This window comes from Hylobates moloch, unplaced genomic scaffold (genome assembly GCF_009828535.3).
Source record: "Hylobates moloch isolate HMO894 unplaced genomic scaffold, HMol_V3 SCAFFOLD_6, whole genome shotgun sequence".
Lineage (NCBI taxonomy): Eukaryota > Metazoa > Chordata > Mammalia > Primates > Hylobatidae > Hylobates > Hylobates moloch.
In genome coordinates, this window is record NW_026652281.1 from 29,227,167 (window position 1) to 29,246,676 (window position 19,510).

General features: G+C 42.9%; 1 protein-coding gene across 2 annotated transcripts in view; it reads right to left on the reverse strand.

Annotated features, from left to right (window-relative positions):
- Positions 1-19,510, reverse strand: part of TNFAIP8 (TNF alpha induced protein 8) — a 122,757-nt gene that overhangs the window by 50,407 nt on the left and 52,840 nt on the right. Inside the window, exon 1 of one of the 2 annotated variants that reach the window (XM_032156592.2) lies at positions 13,308-13,764. The exons of the other annotated variant lie outside the window; for it this stretch is intronic. Within the exon in view, the coding sequence (XP_032012483.1) occupies positions 13,308-13,374 (67 nt within the window). The 5' untranslated portion in view covers positions 13,375-13,764. Of the gene's footprint in view, positions 1-13,307; positions 13,765-19,510 lie in introns of those variants that run through there. 2 annotated transcript variants of the gene reach the window in all.

The window sequence follows — 19,510 nt, forward strand, 5'->3', positions numbered from 1 at the left end:
AGGTGTTTGGGTCATGGGGGTGGATCCTTAATGAATGGCTTGGTGCCCTCCCCATGGTAATGAGTGAGTTCTGGCTGTATTAGTTCATGCGAGAGCTGGTTCTTTAAAAGAGCCTGGTACCTCCTCCCCTCTCTCTTGCTCCCTCTCTGTGTGACACATCTGCTCCTTATTCACCTCTGCCACAAGGAAAAACTTCCCGAGGCCTCAACAGAAGCTGAGCAGATGCTGGTGCCATGCTTGTGTAGCCTGCAGAATCAGGAGCCAAATAAATCTCTTTTCTTTATAAATTACCCAGACTCAGGCTTTTCTTTTTGGCAATACAAAACAGACTAATACACCAGCTGAAATACCAACTTCTCTCTCCTAAAGAAAGCAACAGCAATGCAAGTGAGTGTGAATGATGCTACTAGAGGCAAAATGATGAATGTGCACCCACACACACACGTAGATATGAGTGGTGTGAAAAGGAATCATTCAGAAATTTTTGACACTTGTTTTCATTAACTGGAAATTACTTGAGACAAACCTTATGATGAGTCATGACACCCTGTGTGGCCACACAGCGGGGGCAGCTGCTGCTGATCTATTTTTTCAGCTGTTGTATCCTCTTTTTACCCCACCCAAAGCCATACTCAGGTCCCAACTCCTCTCAAAAGCCTGCCGAAGCCCACAATGGACCTATACTTCTACAGTGAACTTGTGCTATACTTAAAGTTGATAATCTTGATGTTAGTTGTCTTCTGAGGCAGCTCCATAAGCTATTTAAAACACAAGATGATACCTTGCATTTGTTTGTTCTCCTTTCTAGAGCATACAATGCATGTTGGACACTTTCAAAGCACTATATAACTAATAATCATTTAATAATTTCATAATATTGAATTATGATAGCATATAAGAAGAATCTTAATTTCCTCTTCCCCAAAAAGTACCTTACAAGAAACTATGTACATAAATATCTGCTATCTTCAAAGAAAGAAAACAAGACAAGAAAATTTGCATGGCATCTGCAGAACCGAGGTTAGTAATTTTTGACAATCTATCAAACGATCAAGTTTACAAAAGTTCTGTCAGAAAAGGAGCCAAGAAAAAAATAAATCTGACAGCTGCAAACCTTCTGTTTTACAACATGCACAGAATGGACGCACTTCCTTCGACATCCTTATAAACAGAGTGCCGAGCAAATGCAAACATCCCCGGTAGAAGTCCAGTGGACTCTAGACTTAATTAATGGATTGTGCTTATCTTTACAGAGGCAACCTTACTAGCCACCTATCAACCCCACCACAATTGCTTTAGGAACTATTAATAAGATGGATTGAACAAAATTCCATTTCAGTTGATGACATTTCCAGGGCAAGCAAGACACCAGCAGCGGCTGCCCACTGTAAAAGAGCAGCAATCTCACCATCCTCAGATTGGAAACTTTGTTTCCTTTAAGTTAAGAACTAACATCCGGCACTGGACCACCTGAATATTTAGACTAATAAATCCCAGATGGGAATTCCAGACACCTCTTTAATAAAGACATGCAGGCGATAAACTTTCTATTAAGCAAGTCTCCTAGGAGTGAGCTTCCCTTCAGAGACTGTTTTCATTTACAACATACTGTGTTTCCTAAAGCCAATTTGGGATCCCTCATTGCACAATGTGTAATTAATTTTGTTATCTGTTTTTAACGGATGAAATTAATCTGTGAATGTAAAAAGGTAGCACCTTAGTTGTCCCTAATATCTTGTTATTAGAGAAAGACAAAAGTATACTATTTGGCCATAGCCCAAATTCTGAATCAGCAATCCAGTATAGAACCAAACAATGTATGTGCTTATATTAAGCTATATCTTAATATCCTTAGAAATAATAAGCATAATTTATCAAGCACCTATTATGTGCTAAGTACAATCCTAGGGACATAATAGAACATACCTCTACTCTTACTATGTATCAGCATAGTGGTGTTTTCTAGCTCATGAAGTGCTGCTGCATACGTTGCCACTGACCCTCATAATAATCCTATAAGGAAGGTATCTTGGGAATTACTGACTCTGTCTGTTCCTGATAAGGATACAGAGCCTCAGAGAAATTAAGTGGCTGGCCCACGGTCACCTAGCTAGGATTGAGTGTGAACTGAGAGTAACTGTGGGTCTTCTGACCTCATTCCACGCTATATTTTCTCTACACTATGGTGTCTCTGAGCACATCACAAAATTATACTTCAAGGCAAATCTGCCATATGGCCCAAGAGAATAGGAAATAAGAGCCAGGTGGCCGAGCATGGTGGCTCACGCCTGTAATCTCAACACTTTGGGAGGCCAAGGTGAGTGGATCACTGAGGTAAGGAATTTGAGACCGGCCTGGCCAACATGGTGAAACCCCATCTCTACTAAAAGTACAAAATTAGCCAGGTGTGGTGGCGCATGTCTGTAATCCCAGCTACTCAGGAGGCTGAAGCAGGGGAATTGTGTGAACCAGGGAGGCAGAGGTTGCAGTGAGCTGAAATTGTGCCACTGCACTGCAGCCTGGGCAACAAGAATGAAACTGTCTCAAAAAAAAAAAAAAAACAGCTGGGTGTGGTGGCTCATGCCTATAATCCCAGCTATTTGGGAGACTGAGGTGGGAGGAACACTTGAGCCCTGGAGTTTGAGACCAGCCTGGGCAACAAAGCAAGACCCCATGTCAAAAAAAGAGAAGGGGTCAGGCAATAACAGAAGTAAGGGAAGTCAGAGAGTAGTCCTGATTGGGAAGCTCTGAGCTTGGCTGACTTGGGGAAAGAGGGAGGCAAACATTAATAGGAAAGGGGAAGTCCAGAGGAGGAACAGGTGTGGCCAAGGGGGAGGGCAAGGAGCTCCACTTCACACGTCTAAGCCTGAGGTCTCAGTGGGGTAACTGATGTGGGATGAGCTTGAGCATCTTCTATCAGATCTGTTTCTCACATAGCCAGAGCTCTTCCACGAAGCACTGGGTCTGCTATAAAGCCCACAGTCTTCAATGAAAGTATTTCTAAAAGAGATTATGTAGAAAATCTACTCTTAACTACATGAAAGCTATAGAACATACTTTTAAAAAAAGACTGTTGTTAATCACACTGTTCTATAACATACATATGAACCTACATTTGCTCGCTAAATCTGCGTAATAAAGTTGTGCTTTTTCATTGCCTTTACACCCAGTTAACAATTTCTGCCCAATTTCAAGAGATAAGATGCATGTGATCAGGATTTCACATTATTTTTAAGTGCTCTAGAAAGCCTGTCCTAATACATAGTAGAGCTACAGAACAGACGTAACTCCCTGAATATAAGAGTCTGGTTTTCAGCGGTAAGGGAAGGGACACTGCATTCTAAAATCTGAAAAGTAAAATTGCATATAGTTAAGACTACTTTTAAAATTATTTAAATGACCCAGAAAGTTCAGTACTATCTACATGGTTTTGAATATACACAATACTATATCAGTTCCTCTAATTGTTAGTCTATGTTTCTCTATAGTGGTCAGTCAGATATTCAAGTTCTTCCTTCATAATGATGATCAATTCATTATAGCCCACTTGCCTGGTCTCCTGAACAATGTGCTTCCTATTCTGCTGATGGTGGTCAGAATCCTTAAAACTCATCCACTTCACACATTTTATGAACAGGTAGCGGTTACTTGTTCAACACAAGCAATGCAGAGTTCCTGCCTGGTAATGAAGTGGCTGAATATGAATGGGCAGGATTTCCTGACAACGGTCTTCTTCCTCAGGGCCGAATGTCACTTTTTACTGATAGCATCTAACATCCCCTCTACAGTTTCTAATTGGAGGTCTATGGGAACTAGGGAGAATCAAAGGTTGTGAAGGAAACCAGGGATTCATTGTCTACTCTAAAGGAACCTGTAGATGTCACTGTTCAGATGTCATCTTTATTTTTGTATTTGTTAACTTCACAAACATTTATTGAGCACCTACCATGTACAGGTACAAGGTAAATGATGTAGATACAACAGCCATGATATCTGCCTTCGCAGAGCTAGTCATGGGTGAGGGTGGGGAAGGGGTTGGAGGAGGAAACATATAACAAATTAATTAAAATATAGTACAGTAAGTTTAATAGCAGAAAAGCAGGAGGTGTTATGAAAGCTCACAGGAGAAGTACCTCAATCAGGCCTGAGGGAGGGAGTCGTGAAGGAAGGGTTCCAGAAAGAAGTGACGCCAGCCAAAGAAGGGGAAGAGAGGGAGAAAAGAAAGAAAAATGCCCCCAGGTAGAGAATAACCGATCAGAAGTGAAGGCTGAAGACCAACGGCTATGATGGTTGGGTGACCACTGGAGATTCTTTGAGAAAGAGAACTTAGTAACATGACTAGAGATAGCAGCCAAATTGCAAGAGGTTGCAGAATGATCTGGTGTTGAGAAAGCAGAGACAGCACTGGTGGACTATTCATTCAAGAAGTTTTCCTGAAGGGAGTAAGTTGAGAGAGTACCCTGAGGAGAAAGCATTATCAAAAAACCCCCACAAATTTAACACAGCTTTAAGTGGCTTTGAGGAAGGAATATGACATTCCCATAACTCTCCCATTGGCTAACACCAAATACATGGAAGCAGGGTGACATCCAGCTATTACAAAAACACATTTGCAAGAATTTGCGTGGACTCTAACATGGGTTTGAATAATGCATATTTAAAAAGATAAAGTCAAAACCTTCTTCATGTTCAGTGGCTGGTGCTGGTTCCGCAGCTCTAACCTAAAGGGGACAACACAAGGTGTTATCTCTGAGAGGCTACCAAGCCCCAAATTATGCTCTTAGCAGTACAGGAAATACTATCATTAGAAGGGTGATACGTTGAGTTAAACTCTGATTTTTCTGTTCTACCATCAGTTTCTTTTAAAAACACAAACATCCCTTGGAGGAAAAGCTGGTGGATGACTAACAGCTAAGAGTAAAGAATTCACTCATCTCTTTGTTCCTTCCCTTCAGAGATGAGGACTAGAGGGCACCCCAGATAGGAAACAGAGATACAGAAATTAAGGCTGTTAGAAGGGTTGGGAGGAGAATGAACACAAACTTGTCCCATTCCCAGTTCTGCCCTGGCCACAAACCCCATGCCTGCCTAAGACCAAGAAGACAAACAGGACTGAATATAGCCAGTAGACAACTTGCAGCAGAAGTGAGAGTTTCAAACGCTTAGGGTTCCTTATCTTCAGTGATGCAAATTTTTTTAAATGATGTAAAATACTCAGAACTGTTTTGATTGAGATTTCCATCTCTACTTCTGTAAACAGATTCAGCCTCTAAAGGCCAGGAACCAAAAAAAAAAAAAAAAAATGACTTCCATGAAGATATGATTTCTTTTGATGTGTTTCCAATCTGTGGGTGAAAATTTTGGTGGCACTCTTATCCCGGAGATAGCCAGTCTTCTCATCTAAGGTAAAAGCTGATATCAAGTATATAAATGAAATTATAAAAGGCTCACATCCATAAATACAGTATCTCTGAGACTGAGCAAACACAGCAGTGATAGTTGAAGTCAGTTGGCTTATAGCCCAAGGATCGTAAGCTGGTAGCCTTGGGACCAAATCCAGCTCATATAGTTTTTTTGTTTGTTTGTTTGTTTGTTTTAAGTTTTTTAATTGAACTTCAATGCCTTTAGATGAGACCTGTTGTTTCTAAATTTACCACAGGTCTCACGACCTGAGATTGTTCACATAGAGCACCATTTACACATTCATATTACTTGCCTGGTTCCTGTGGACATTTGAGTTTGGGACCACTGACTTATATAGACTAACATTAAAAACAAATAAGCGACCTCTCGCTTAGGTGGAGTTCTGGTGCTGTTTCAGAGCAGAGCGCTGGAGGGTTATTGAGCAACAGGATCACTAAAAAACAATAAACCACAACAGTGTGCAACACCATTGTAATCAGATTTAAAAAAAAAAAAAGCAGGAGACCAAAAACACCAGTGAAGCTCACCCGCTCTGAATAAAATGTGTCTATGGCTTTGAAACCGCTTTATAACAGAAGTACCTGCCAGGAGTCACTGAGCTTCCTTCATGTGCACCGCTCCCACAATACCTCTGCCATCTGGATGTCCCAGAACACAAGCCTGGCAGCCAACATCCAATTCTGGCTTGGCAAAGGAAACGACCCCTCTATTTGGTGAACTGAGGCCATAAATGCACTATCTGTGGTATCCAACTAAAAATACTCAACTTGGTGCAATTCAAACCGCCACTCAGCCAGTCCAGCCACTTGGTGGCTATTTAAGACATCTGCAGCACATACCACAGAAACTGTGCCATCACCTGTCTGTTCTTATGTCCGGATATGGAGGACCAAAGTCCCCACCCCTACCCCCACCTCAGCTCTCCATGACACTTCCTGCCACACCCTGCCCAGAACCCAAGAATCGGAAAGCTAATGCTCAAAGGAAGGTTTCGAGGTTGTCTTATTCAATCTCCCCATTGCTCAAACTTGTTCACAAATGAGAAAATAGGCCCAGCAAGTTGATATGATGAGTACTGTCAATAGAATTAAATCTCTAGGACCTCCATGGTGGCCTCAGGAGCTCAGGGCTCCTTTCTGCAACCAGCCTCCTGGGAGCAGGGCATGCCTTTGGGCACAGTGGTCCTCTGCAGCCTAGCCCAGTGTTCCTGAGTCGAGTTTCTATGACCCACATGGGCAGTCTAGCTCACTCAAGTTCCTCGTTAGGGTCTGGGTGAAAGCCCCCTGGTAATAAACGGTTCCTCTGCTCTGGCTGGCCCCCTGTGCATGTATTTCCACACATTTCATGCGGTGGGGAAGAATGGCTGGCTAGGGACAACGCTCTGGAGTTTGGAATCCTATACTCCAGCCACAGATTTCATCTAAAAGATAAATGGCTACCTCTTCTGCTCCAACTGACTTACCACAAGATGATGTTTTCTTGTGTCACTGTGACTTTCATTTTCACCAGCCTTCTGAATGTTGCCCAGCCCCTTCCCCTGCTCTAGACAGCCAGCCTCCTGGGGGACTCATCTAGAGAAAACTAAATGAAACTCTGTGACTGACTGCCCCATTTGTGTGGGCAATTTGTGTGCAGCTTCCAAAGCTTTACATTATCCACAGCCCATTTATTTCCATTAAAATGGATAAAATAATTAATCAAATATGGTGATTAAGGTCATAGCTATGAAATGTAAGGCCATTCTTTGCAGAAACATATGGCCTTATTAAAGTTTTTAATACAAATTATATTGGACTTCAGTATTTTATCGGAGCATATAATTACCATAGATTGAAGAGCCGTCTATAATTAATTTGCTCCACTTCTTATTCTCATTGTTCAACTTACCAGACCTACTAGTACCTTGGTGATGCTTTATCGACCTCTGAGAATCCCTTTGTGATCTGTAGTGCTACTTCGGTTCACAAAATCTTGTTCTTGCTCTCCCTGATAGCATCTGACATTTGTCAACAGGGGTTGGCAATCCCATATACAGGGCCCCATTTACTACATACCATAGCCAGTCACCAAATTAGAGAAACTCAGTTAAAGAAAAAAAAAACACACAAGAGGAGACCTGTGTAGCAGACATCGTGGCTGACCCAACAGCATGTCCATTTCTCTCTCCCTGGGTAGCAATCCTGATCATTTTAAATAAATCACAGAAATCCCATACCCCCTTGCCATAGAGTGACGGGTTTAGGCAACCCAAGCCTAAGCCAATCATCACAGCAGATACTATAGCCAATAAGCTGGTCACTGAGACATCAGAAATGTGTTGGGAGCTTCTAGAAAAAGTCACTTGCTTCTCTGACACAACCACAAGAAGCTAGTTCTCTCTCTGCTTCTGGACAGTGTATAGTGGATATGAAGTCTAGAATTGCTGTAGAATTTTATCAACATCAGAGAAGCCAATTCAGGATGAAGCTCAATCACACAAGGCAGAAAATGGGGCCTTTTTTTGTTTTAAGAGATGAAGTCTTGCTCTATTGTCCAGGCTGAAGTGCAGTGGCACAATCATAGCTCAATGCAGCCTCAAATTCCTGGGCTCAAGACATCCTCCCGCCTAAGCCTCCTGAGTAGCTGGGACTACAGGTACACACCACCATGCCAGGCTAATTCTTTTTTATTTTTTGTAGATATAGAGTCTCAGTCTCACGATGTTGCGCAAGCTAGAAAATAGGTTCTTGACATCACTGAACTGCTAAATCAAAACTTTGTTCCAGTTATGAGCCAACAAAAAAAATCTCTTTTGTATGAACAAGTCTAACCTGGGGTTTCTCTTTCTTGTACAGTAAAAGCTACAACGGATGTAATATCCTGGGCAGCTAAGGAGGAATAGTGCATGAAAATTTCTAATCTTGCTGCTGGCTTTACAACATTCCCAACACCTGAAGGACAGTGAGTGAAGGAGCCCAAGGATGCACAGCTGATCAATGCTTTTGCCCATTTCCTCAAGCCTGCTGTCCAACAAAGGCCAGAGGGTAGTCCGAAAGCCTCCTCTCCAGCAGGGCCATGTCTGGCCTGTCTGGTGACAGTGATAGCAGAGAGCAGAGTCCCAAGGCTGGGGAAAAGTGGGTGGATGCTAAGACACCACAGAGGCACAGATGGGGTAGGGAGTCTGTAAGGTAGGACCTGGGTCTCTGATCTTCCTGACTCTCAGCTTGGTGCTGCCCCACCCTCCCTGATGGGGCTTCCTGATAATCCCCATGTGAGAATATCCTTGTCATACTGGGGGTGGCTGCCTGCCTGACAGGAGCAAAAAGGACAAGACTTGTAGGGTGTGACAAGGTGCTGAGAAGATGTGTGTGTGTGTCAAAGTTCCAGATTCCAATCTGGAATAAGGAGCCAGGAATGAGGATGTCAGGTCTGCCTTGGGATCTCTCCCAGGAGCTGAAGGTGTAATGAGGAGCTCAGGGGCACATGTGGTGAAGGGGAGGAACATTATTCAGCAGTTAGCAGGAGAGGGGCAAATCAGCAGAAAGCCCTGGCCTATTAAGGTCTGGCCAGATTTTTGTCTTAGAATGTGCTCAAAGTCCACTTGGGGCTCCGCAGACAGCAAATTGCATTTCTGCACTTCTACTCGGCAGTCTTATAGCTGAGATACTGAATTCCAACAGAAAGACTTTCTGGAAGGTGGGGAAATCAGTTAGGGTGTTAATGAAGGTTTCTTTGGTGGCAACTTTAACTGAGCACTCTCATTCTCCATTTCCCACATGCAGCAAATGCTGTAATGCTCTGGTTTAGCTGGTAAACAGGAACTGTAGAAATGCTTCTTGTCAAGCTTTCTTATGGCCTACTGCTCATGGCAGCCCTGCATTAATATCTGCATTTCTGCATGTACTTTGTTGTCCTATTAGCCTCGACATTTTTAATTTTATTTTTATTTTTTTTTCTGGCTGCTAACTTCCAAGCACATGACCCTGAGTTTTGATAACGAAATTACCTCCAGCAAGCACTCATTCTCAGCTTCTCATCAAATCCAGCTCAGACAGCTCCCCGAGGAGCACCACTCTCCTAAAAATAGAAACCAAAAGACCACAGAGGTCTATGCCCTCAGGTTCTAGTGACAGGCAATTTTACTGAAAGGAGAAATGATACCAAAGGATGCAAATCAATGCTAACTCTAATGGCTCAAGCTGGTGGGATATCAAGCTCATTTACAGACAACATATATAAATAAACATGAAATCACCTTGGTTGGCAAAAAAGAAATAGTGCTATACAACAAATGTAAGTGCAAGATATGATGATGAGGTAAATCTCATATAGTCTAGAATGGGAGCTCTGCTATAAGAGGAAGGGAAAGAATGAGGCAAGAGAATTCAGGATGAGTTCTCTCCACAAGCAAATATTTCATGTCACTTTGTCCACTGGATACAGGCTAGGAGACGATTAAACAACAGGAGACAATGCAGATGACAGCACAAAGTCACTTTCTTCTATACTTAGCACTGGTCTGACTTTCATCATAAAGTGATATTAGAGGATTTGGCCTGTGTCCAGAGGACAGTGGTCATAAGATCTAAAGGAGATAGAAGGGGAAAAAAAGGCTTGAGCTTGTTCAAAGGAAAATAAGAAGACAGTGAGTATTGGGCCAAAATGGTCCATGTTAAGCTGTATTTGGTGGTGAGTTCACATTCTCTCCTCAACTAGTAATTCTGTTTTCAAATTCATTTTAAATAACATTTAATATTCAGTCTTACCAATTTTCAGGGTGAGGGGGTGATACTGAGAATGGTGATCAAACTTCTCAGGACTGTAGAAATTTTATATTTATTATATCCAAATAGCTTAAAAATGAATGCAAATAAGAAATAGGGGAGGCTTTATGAGACTGTAGGTTCTTGTGCTTCACAGCTAATGGGCAGAATACCATTGGGAAAACCTGAAGGATTTATCTCCATAGCAAAACAAAGGAAGGCAATATTCAGCAGAGTATTTCTCTGAAATAAGAGGTCTAAGCCTTTCTGTGTTTGTTATGAGGCCTCTATAGGTAGACAGGGACACAGCAGGGGAACAACTAAGATGAACCATGTTGAAACACAGGTGCTGAAGGAGCCCACAGCACTTTTCTTCCTCTCAGACAACTGCACTTGGAAGTCTGCACCTGCACGTGGCTACGTATCCCCCAGGGCAGGCAGGGTGGCTGGAAGAGTGCCAGAGGCAGGAGGCAGGTTTTCATCCCAGCTCTCACACCATGAGGCTGGATGATCAGGGACACCTGCCTTGATTTCTTTGGCCTACGCTGCATTTGTAAATGAGAAGATTGGACTAAATCAAATGGCTTCTCATCTCATGCCCAGTACAAGTCAAATTCATTAAAACTGTCCACAAGGCCCCACCATCTAGCCCCTCACCACCTCTCTGACTCATCCCTCCCCCTCCCTTAAGCCTCTGTACTGTTTCTGGAACACATCAGGCCCATTCTCACCTCAGGGCCTTTGCAGCCGCTTGCCCTCTGTCTGGAAAGTTCTTCCCCCAGGATATCCACAACTGGCTTCCTCACACTTCTCAGGTGAGTCTAGTATCAATCACATTCTCAGTGAGGATTCACTCACAATTGCAACCACAATTACCCACCTCCACCCCCTCACCCCCTGCAACAATCCCTATTTCCCTCTTCAGCTTGAAAATATTTTTTTCTACTTAGCACTCGGTGCTCCACTTACTATATATTTTACTTATTTATTTTGTTGATGTTTATTGCCCCACCTAGAACATCAGCTCTCCAAGAGCAGGGATTTCTATCTGCTTTGTTCACTGCCTTAGTACCTGGAAGGTGCCTGGGACACAATTCAAGAAGTATTTGCTGAACAGATATGTCCATGGATGGCTGGAAGGGAGGGCAGAAGGATTACAGACCTTTACAGTGTCTTCGGTCTGGGGTCTGTGGGGTGTGGTGCTTATGGTCAGAGGGCTCTCTCTGCCACTGGGATGGACTCTGTTACCACATGACAAAAACAAGCCAGCCCAGGTGAAACATAAAGGGCCCAGAGTGAGATGCGGTATCCTTTCACTCCACTGCAGAACCTCCCAAGCACTGCTTCCTGCTCGCTCCATGCCTTAAGCTGATGGACATGTACACCCAGCATTCTCAGCCATCATGCCCTGCACTGCAGACATTGTCCATGAGAAATTCCTTAAATTAATGTCATCTGGGGAGAGCACCCACCTCCTCTGTCTCATTCTTCATTAAATCCCTAGGTAAAAGAGAAGTACGTTTCCCTATTGCCAGGATATCACACTGGAGTTTATCCTGAAGTGGGAAAAGGCGATGATGCTCCCACAGGCAATTCAGCCAGTTCCACTAGATGGCAACATGGTTAGGATGTGCTGATATCCAAGAGTGAAATTTACCAGGAACAGAGTAGACAAGCTGCTATGCGCCACTCTGCCACTACAGTTCTCAGCTTGGCACGCACAACCTTGCCTCCCCTTCACTTCTAGCCTGGCTATTTTCAACCACGAATTTACAGTTCGTTCTCAAATGGTTCATGCTTACCCTTGAATGCTTACGACTTAATCACTCCAGTCTTGGAGGCCTTATGTACACGTCTTTCTGCCAAAGTACGCTACCTACCCTCCCTTTGGAACTCTACCCAAAACTCACTTTTTCCACAAAACCCTCCCAAGCAAAACTGGCTCTGATCTCAACTCTATATATGCAACGACATACAGTCACAGACACATAACCATTTTTTTTGAGATGGAGTCTCGCTCTGTCGCCAGGCTGGAGTGCAGTGGCGCAATTCTCGGCTCACCGAAATCTCCGCCTCCCAGGTTCAAGCAATTCTCCTGCCTCAGACTCCCGGGTACACACACACACACACACACACACACACACACACACACACACGAATAGGATCACATGCACAGCTCTAGGCATCTAGTAGACGAATGTACATTTACTATAAATGATATGCAGGTGACCACATTCCATACAAGAGAAGTCAGGACTCTATGAAATAATATTTATTGGCTGCCAAGGGTTCAATAATGGACCAAAAGACTAGATATACCAAAACCCACTTATGTCTTCTAAATTCTAGTTTTTCCCTAGTATTAAATTTAAGCTCCAAAAAATCTGTTGAGCAGAACAATTTTCAGTAAACCTAAGCAAATATTATACATCAACTTGAACAAAAGTGTATAAATACCAATATAACTTTAAGGGCTATTTAAAACACTCTATTCCAATCCTTGATAACTTTTTCAATTTACTTTAAAAATAAAATTAAGTCTACTTGTGGGAGCATTAAGTATGGCTAAAACAAACCTAAGGTGTTATTTTAAAAGTACAAAATGCTTTATATGTAAGGTAAATTTTTTTTTTGGTTGTTAGAGAAAATGGCAACAGCAATATTCAAACAATTATCCAATAAGAGAATACAAATAAATACCCTTGTGTTTATGGGTTGCCCCACGGTGTTACCACTGCTACCAGACCACTGGGAACCAGAGGTGTCCTACAATTAATAAACGCATGGAAAATGTAAAAGAGAAACTCTGAGTGAAAAAGCCATCCAATCTTTTCAGAGTCCCATCTCTGAAACATTTCAAACCTTTATCTGTTTACAAATGAAACTGTCTAAAGGCAAAGTTTAAATGCCATTTTTCCACCCACAATACTCATACCTCTCCCTGCTTAACACTGGTTCCCCACACCCAGAGCCATAGCAAAACAAAACAAAACAGTGATTTGTTGAACACAGTCGCTCTAAAGCCACGATCAAACATTATTTCCTTGAAGACAGCAATACTATGTTAGTCATCTGAACATTTTACCGGATTTCAACAAAGACATTACATCTAAACATATTCTGAAGGCCGTTTTAACTCACCTAGTTTCAGCATTTTCTCCCCGTATGCAATCGGAAGGACAACTTCACAGTATCTTGGTAGAGTCATAAAGACTTGAGGAATGCACGCAACCACCCTGTTGATGTGTACACTATGGAATCTGCATCACCTTCCGGGAGACTCAGTCCTTCTCAAGAATAATTCAAAATAATTTATACTATCCTTTTGAAAAATCTACCATAAGCTTACCACATAAATGCACAGAAGGCACTGGTCAACAACAGTCACTTTGAAAGTTGTCTTGCTTGTTATTCTGGGAGCTAGGTTTCGTCACTTGTAGTGGAATGTATTATGTAGCCTTTAATTGTGAGTCCAGAGAGGTCTCCACATTCACAACAGGGATGGACTGGTTACTGCCTGCACTTGCTCCCTATAAACTACAACTACATAGAAATGCAAGATTACCTGTGACAAGCAAACAGGAGTATGTTCAAAATCAAGCAGAAACAGGAAGTCTAATGTTTCAACATGCTTGAAAAAAGAAACAGATACTTAAAAAAAAAACCTTTCAGATGCCTGAAAAAAAGAAAATAAAAAAAACACCTTATTCCTACCTGTATAAACATGAACGTCTATTAATAATACGTATTGCTCAGAGGTGTTTCTGTTCTCGGGAGAACTAAACAGAGTTTGGACAAGGTTGCTACTTAAAATCATTAGCCTTTTGCTTTGGAGGAGTATATAAGGTTTTCATAATGAATGTAAGTGTGAGTGTATCCAGGCATACACAATACACACATGTACACATACACACACATGCATATATACAATCTAATAGTTTCTTTAGGAGCCTGTTTATTTACCTGGGCATTTGGCAGTCATTGCCACCCACAAATCTTTCCTTATCCACCCCCCCAAGTAAGATTCAAGTGCACCACTTCTAAGAAGGCTTTTCTTGGGTGACCCCAGTTAGGTATGTATGATCTCAACCTCTTCCTTTAGCCCCTACTGCACCTTGGTTGACCTTTCTTGGTAACACTTTTTGGTATCTATCACAGCTGTCCTTATATTATCTTTGGTTGTTTATCCATCTTACTCTCCCTACATGGTAAGCTTCTTGATTTTATTTCTATACTCTGTAGCAATAACACTCTGCCTTGAAACTACCAGGCATCTGGCAAAAAAAGTGGAAGGTGATGGACAAACTCTCCAAGGCCTGGTTCAGAGTCTATTTATGTCACTTTCTGGTTGTGTAGATGTGCAAATTATTTAACACCCCTGAGTAATTTTGCACTTCTGTAAGATGAGAATAACATCATCAATGTCACAGAATTGCTATTAAGATTTAACGAGAACCACGTGAAGCAAATAACATATTGCCTGATGCACATAGAGTTCTCAAGCAGTAATGAGCATTATTATTGACCTAAATGAAAATCAAATGCCCAATACTAATTTGGGAAGGAGGCCAAAAGAAATACCAAATCAACACCAATTTACAAACATACCTCTACATTTCTTATTTTCTTTGGCCTACATTACTATGTGACTAACTCACAGAGATATGACGCTTATACCTTAGAAACCGTATTTTTGTGTTCTTTTGTGTTATCTCCCCAAATTCTGACTGGCCCTTCATGCCATGAAAACTTCATCAGGGACTAAGGGTCAAAGAAGATGTCAAGAGAAAGCTCTTCCTGGAAGTGCAGGACCCTAAATCACAAGGACTTCCCAGGCCATGACTCACTGGCAATTCCAGGGGTAAGCTACAAAGAGCAGAAATACTGCATCTAAATAGACGAACAGGCCTCTCACATTTCCCTAAAATGTGACCTCAGTGGTGGCCACATGGCTAGGTGGTCACCAGGAACCACTCTTTCCAGTTCTGCTGGGGGAGGATGGGGCAGTGCAGTGAGGCTGCAGGAAGACAAGGCTGGAGGAAGACTCCTGCAGTCCTATGCGAAAACAACTGCCTTCGTGGCAGCAGGGCCCTTACACATGCTCCAGGCCCAGTCGGGGAGGCACCAGCAAGGTCCCCAAACCAGGTAAGAGCAGAGGAGGCTGCACATGGTAGCCTCATGTATCCAGTGGGCACCTCTACACCCAGCAGGAAACTCCTGGTTTTGGAGAGAGCTCTCCAAAAACAGGAGAACAAAAAGCAAAGCATCCGCACAGGCATTTCCCTAAGACACTCCTCTTCTCTCACTTGAGACTAGAATGCCCAGGATATCCCCGGATCTATTTGAAGTGTGCTGTTTAAACCAGTCCCAGCAGTTAGCATCCTGCTTATCCTATTATATTTGGGAAGAAAGAAGAGTCATCACATACATAGGCTAGAGAGCAGGGAGATTCTCAAGTAAGTATTTGTGAAGCAGTCAAACTTTACAGAATAGCCTTATGTTTAAAAAAAAAAAAAGCTAATATCTCTTTGTAGATATGACTACGCACAGCACTTCCATGCTTCCCTAGGACTTGTGAATTAAGACACTCTAGGTAGGTTCAGGGATCAACACTGTGATGATCGCCCAATGTGGATGCATCACCCATGCTTCAAGGCAAAGAGGAGAGAGGAGGCAGCCAGGACTTCTAGCCCTAGGAGCCCTGCCTGGTGGCCTAATGGCTGAAGAATCTGTCCAGACCCAGCTTCATGAAAGCAATTTGTGCTAAGGAATATAGCTGGCTCTTGGCCTTTTTCTTGGTGAGCACAGCTCTGCAGCAGGAGCGCAGGGCTAATCTGTACCCCAACCCCTAAAGCCCGGCCCCTGAGAGTGCAACTGGCATTGATAGTCATGGAGGCACTCTGGAGTGTCACAGTAATACCAAATAATCTGTCATTAGGGAAGTCTGAGGCCAACTTATCTGGTACTTCTCTCCCTCTCTCTCTGCAAACACATGATGGTGGCCATGAGAAAATCAGATCTTTCTCTTCCGTGTGTGTGTACTTCATGTTATCTCGGCATCTCAGAGCAAGAGACTATCACTTACATCATTTCACTCTCCCCACACCCAGGGAAAGTGGGTGGCAATCCCAGTTTCCAAAGCGAGTGTCAGAGCAGAGAGGTTAAGCAGCATATTTAGCAGGACCCTGCACAATAGGGCAGGGCTGAGAGGAGAGGCCATGAGGCCTAACCCCTACCCTCCCAGAACAATCTCTAGACACACATGCTCTCGCTGGCACAGTTTCATTAACTGCTTATCACATACCCCAAGAAAAATACTTCCTTTATAGCTACCCACATCCTTATCAGCAGCACATTCAACAAAATCATCAAAAGAGTGATGACATTTGTGTCTGCATAAAAAGATATTTTCATTTGTTTATTTCATCTAATTCTACAGTCCCAGACAGAACTGGAAATGTCTATAAAACACCTTGGCCTTTATACTTTGGCATTCCCAGGACGTTCCCTAATCCCTACTGCTTAATGCCATGGCTGCCAAGATTAATTTCATTTTCTTTCTGTTCAATCTTCCTCTCTTCCCATCAGTCCTCTCTGTACCCTCCTCGTATGCTGAATCCTGCCCATGCTAACTCTTCCAATGGCCTGCCTAAACCATGGCGCTAATTATAGCTTCCCCCTCCTCTATTCAACTTACTCCTCTTTTCTCTCTCCTCTTCTTCAAAGAGGAAAGAGTCATTGATGAAGCAGGGAGGAAGGCAGGCTGAGAAGGAATTATTCCAGGAGACTCAGTGACTGAGATAAACAATATGCTCAGAAGCGTTTTCCAGATGTTCTAACAGAGACGGCGGATGGTCAGACTCACTTCTCACATAAAGGAGGCCTTGCACAGCACAGGATTTCCCCAACCTTGTCTAGACATGGCCTTGCATGGTCCATGTCTAGACAAGGCTGGGGAAATCCTGCTGCTAAGCACCTGGAGATGTCCACAGTGTGCATGGTGCTCTCACTGTGGTCCACTCAGTCCTCGCCAAAACCCTGGGAGGTGGGCATCATTATCCTCAGATTACAGGTGCAGAAACCCAGCTTCATAAAGTTAACATATCTGTTCAGCAGAATGCTGGGATTTGAGCCTATATCTGCTGGCTTTTTTCTCTTCATATCATATTGCAAAAGCATCCATGATTCACCAGACAGAAAGCACAAAAAGCAAACTGTATGGAAAACAGGAAGAACACCTTTCTATTTAATAGAAAGGTAAAAGACCTCCCAAGGCCAGGTAGAGTGGTGAGTTAAGCAGTGTGAACAGCTGCTGCTGAGGGCCAGCACTGGGGCAGAGACTGCTCAGGTCTGTCATCACCGCAGCTGCCATTCAAGCTGCCTGCCCAAATGGGGTGCACAAAAGGTAAGTGTGGGAAGGTAGGCCTTTCTATCATGTAGTACTTGTTTCCATGTTTTAAGTATAAATTGTGTAAAAATGTTATTGTTAGAAGCAAAAAAAGAACATTGTCTTCTAATTTCTGTTAGAATCAGATAACTTGGGTGTTGGCAAGACTGCTGATACCATCTAACCTCATTTCACAAGCGAGGAAAACAAGGCCATCCAAGGAGGCTGAAAGGCATGCCCAGAATCCCACCACTAGCTGTGAGCAGCACAGCTGTGGCACTCGCTGGGTCCTAGGCCTGCAGAATGAGCATCTACGTCTGTCTTCCATGATTCATGCTCAAGTCTCTCTTCACACTTGCACCACCAATGAAAACACTAAATCAGCATTTAGAAAGCAAAGAAACACTGAGTGCTGGCTGCAATAAATATGCTGGCACTTGAATGTAGTTTATTCTCTACCGAATTGAATATAAACAGAGGCCTGACATTTTATAGCATTCTTCCATTGCAAAACCTCATGTAAAACTGAACATGATCCCTAGTAATAAAATACTAAACTAATTAAACTCTCAATATGCCAAGAAAAACTTTCCAATTTTAAGGTAAATTTCTCTGTAAATTTCTAGAAATTCTGGCTAACAAGGCAACATATGATATTTCCCAAGTTAAATTTCTCATCCTCTCTCCATCACCAACCTGGTATTTTTTTCTCTCTGTTTTAACCTCTCTGGCTCCCTTCACAACCTTGTCACTCGGTCATCACTGACTCCTCCCTTGGTTTGGGTGGTCACTTACTCGCCGAGTTCTGCTGTCTTCTCATCTGTGCCTCTCCCATTCTCACTTCCATTTGCATTCTGTTAAACCTCCTTTTGTTTTTAAGGTAGCAGAAGGTGGTTTCTTTTTTTTTTTTTTGAGACGGAGTCTCGCTCTGTCGCCCAGGCTGGAGTGCAGTGGCGCGATCTCGGCTCACTGCAAGCTCTGCCTCCCGGGTTCACGCCATTCTCCTGCCTCAGCCTCTCCGAGTAGCTGGGACTACAGGCGCCCGCCACCATGCCCGGCTAATTTTTTGTATTTTTAGTAGAGACGGGGTTTCACCGTGGTCTCGATCTCCTGACCTCGTGATCCGCCCGCCTTGGCCTCCCAAAGTGCTGGGATTACAAGCGTGAGCCACCGCACCCGGCCAGAAGGTGGTTTCTTGAAAAGACAACATTCCAGAGAATGCTAGCCAAGCACTTCTATTCTCCATTCCCTCTCTAGACGACAAGAGAGTTTTCTCATCATGTAGTTTTTACCCGTGTGGCTATTTTCAAACCAAATTTTTTTTGAAAAATAAGTTTCAAAAACTTTTCCAGGCTGGACGCAGTGGCTCATGCCTGTAATCCCAGCACTTTGGGAGGCCAAGTTGTCTCTTGGAAGCAAGGACAAGGGTTGAGAGTCAGAACTGCAGTGGGTGGCAAAGATGAGAAAGAGCATTTCCACTCTATAAATTTACATTCTGACTTTTGAACAGTGTAAGTATATTGTCATTTTAGATTATATTTTAAAATGTTTATAAACTGCTCAGGTTCTTCCCTGGTAGCTGTTTCAAGCCCAGCTGGGTTGATCTTCCTTACGGTCTGTTTCTTCCCTGCAGGGAGACCTGGTCCCTTTCTTTTCTTTCATCTTACTTCACTTAGCTAGACATTTATTAGATCTTCCCATACTTTCAAGAAGAAGCTTCTTTTCTTAAGGTTGTGTATTATAATGTAACAGCTTAGAGTTGGACATATCTGAGTTCAAGTTAATCTCTGCTACTTACTATATGACTTGAGATAGTAACTTAATTTCTCTGGGCCTCAGTCACTTCATTTGTAAAATGAGTATAATAATAACCTCCTTCCTAGGGTTGCTGTAAAGCTTAAGTAAGATAATGAGGCCAGGCACGGTGGCTCACGCCTGTAATCCCAGCACTTTGGGA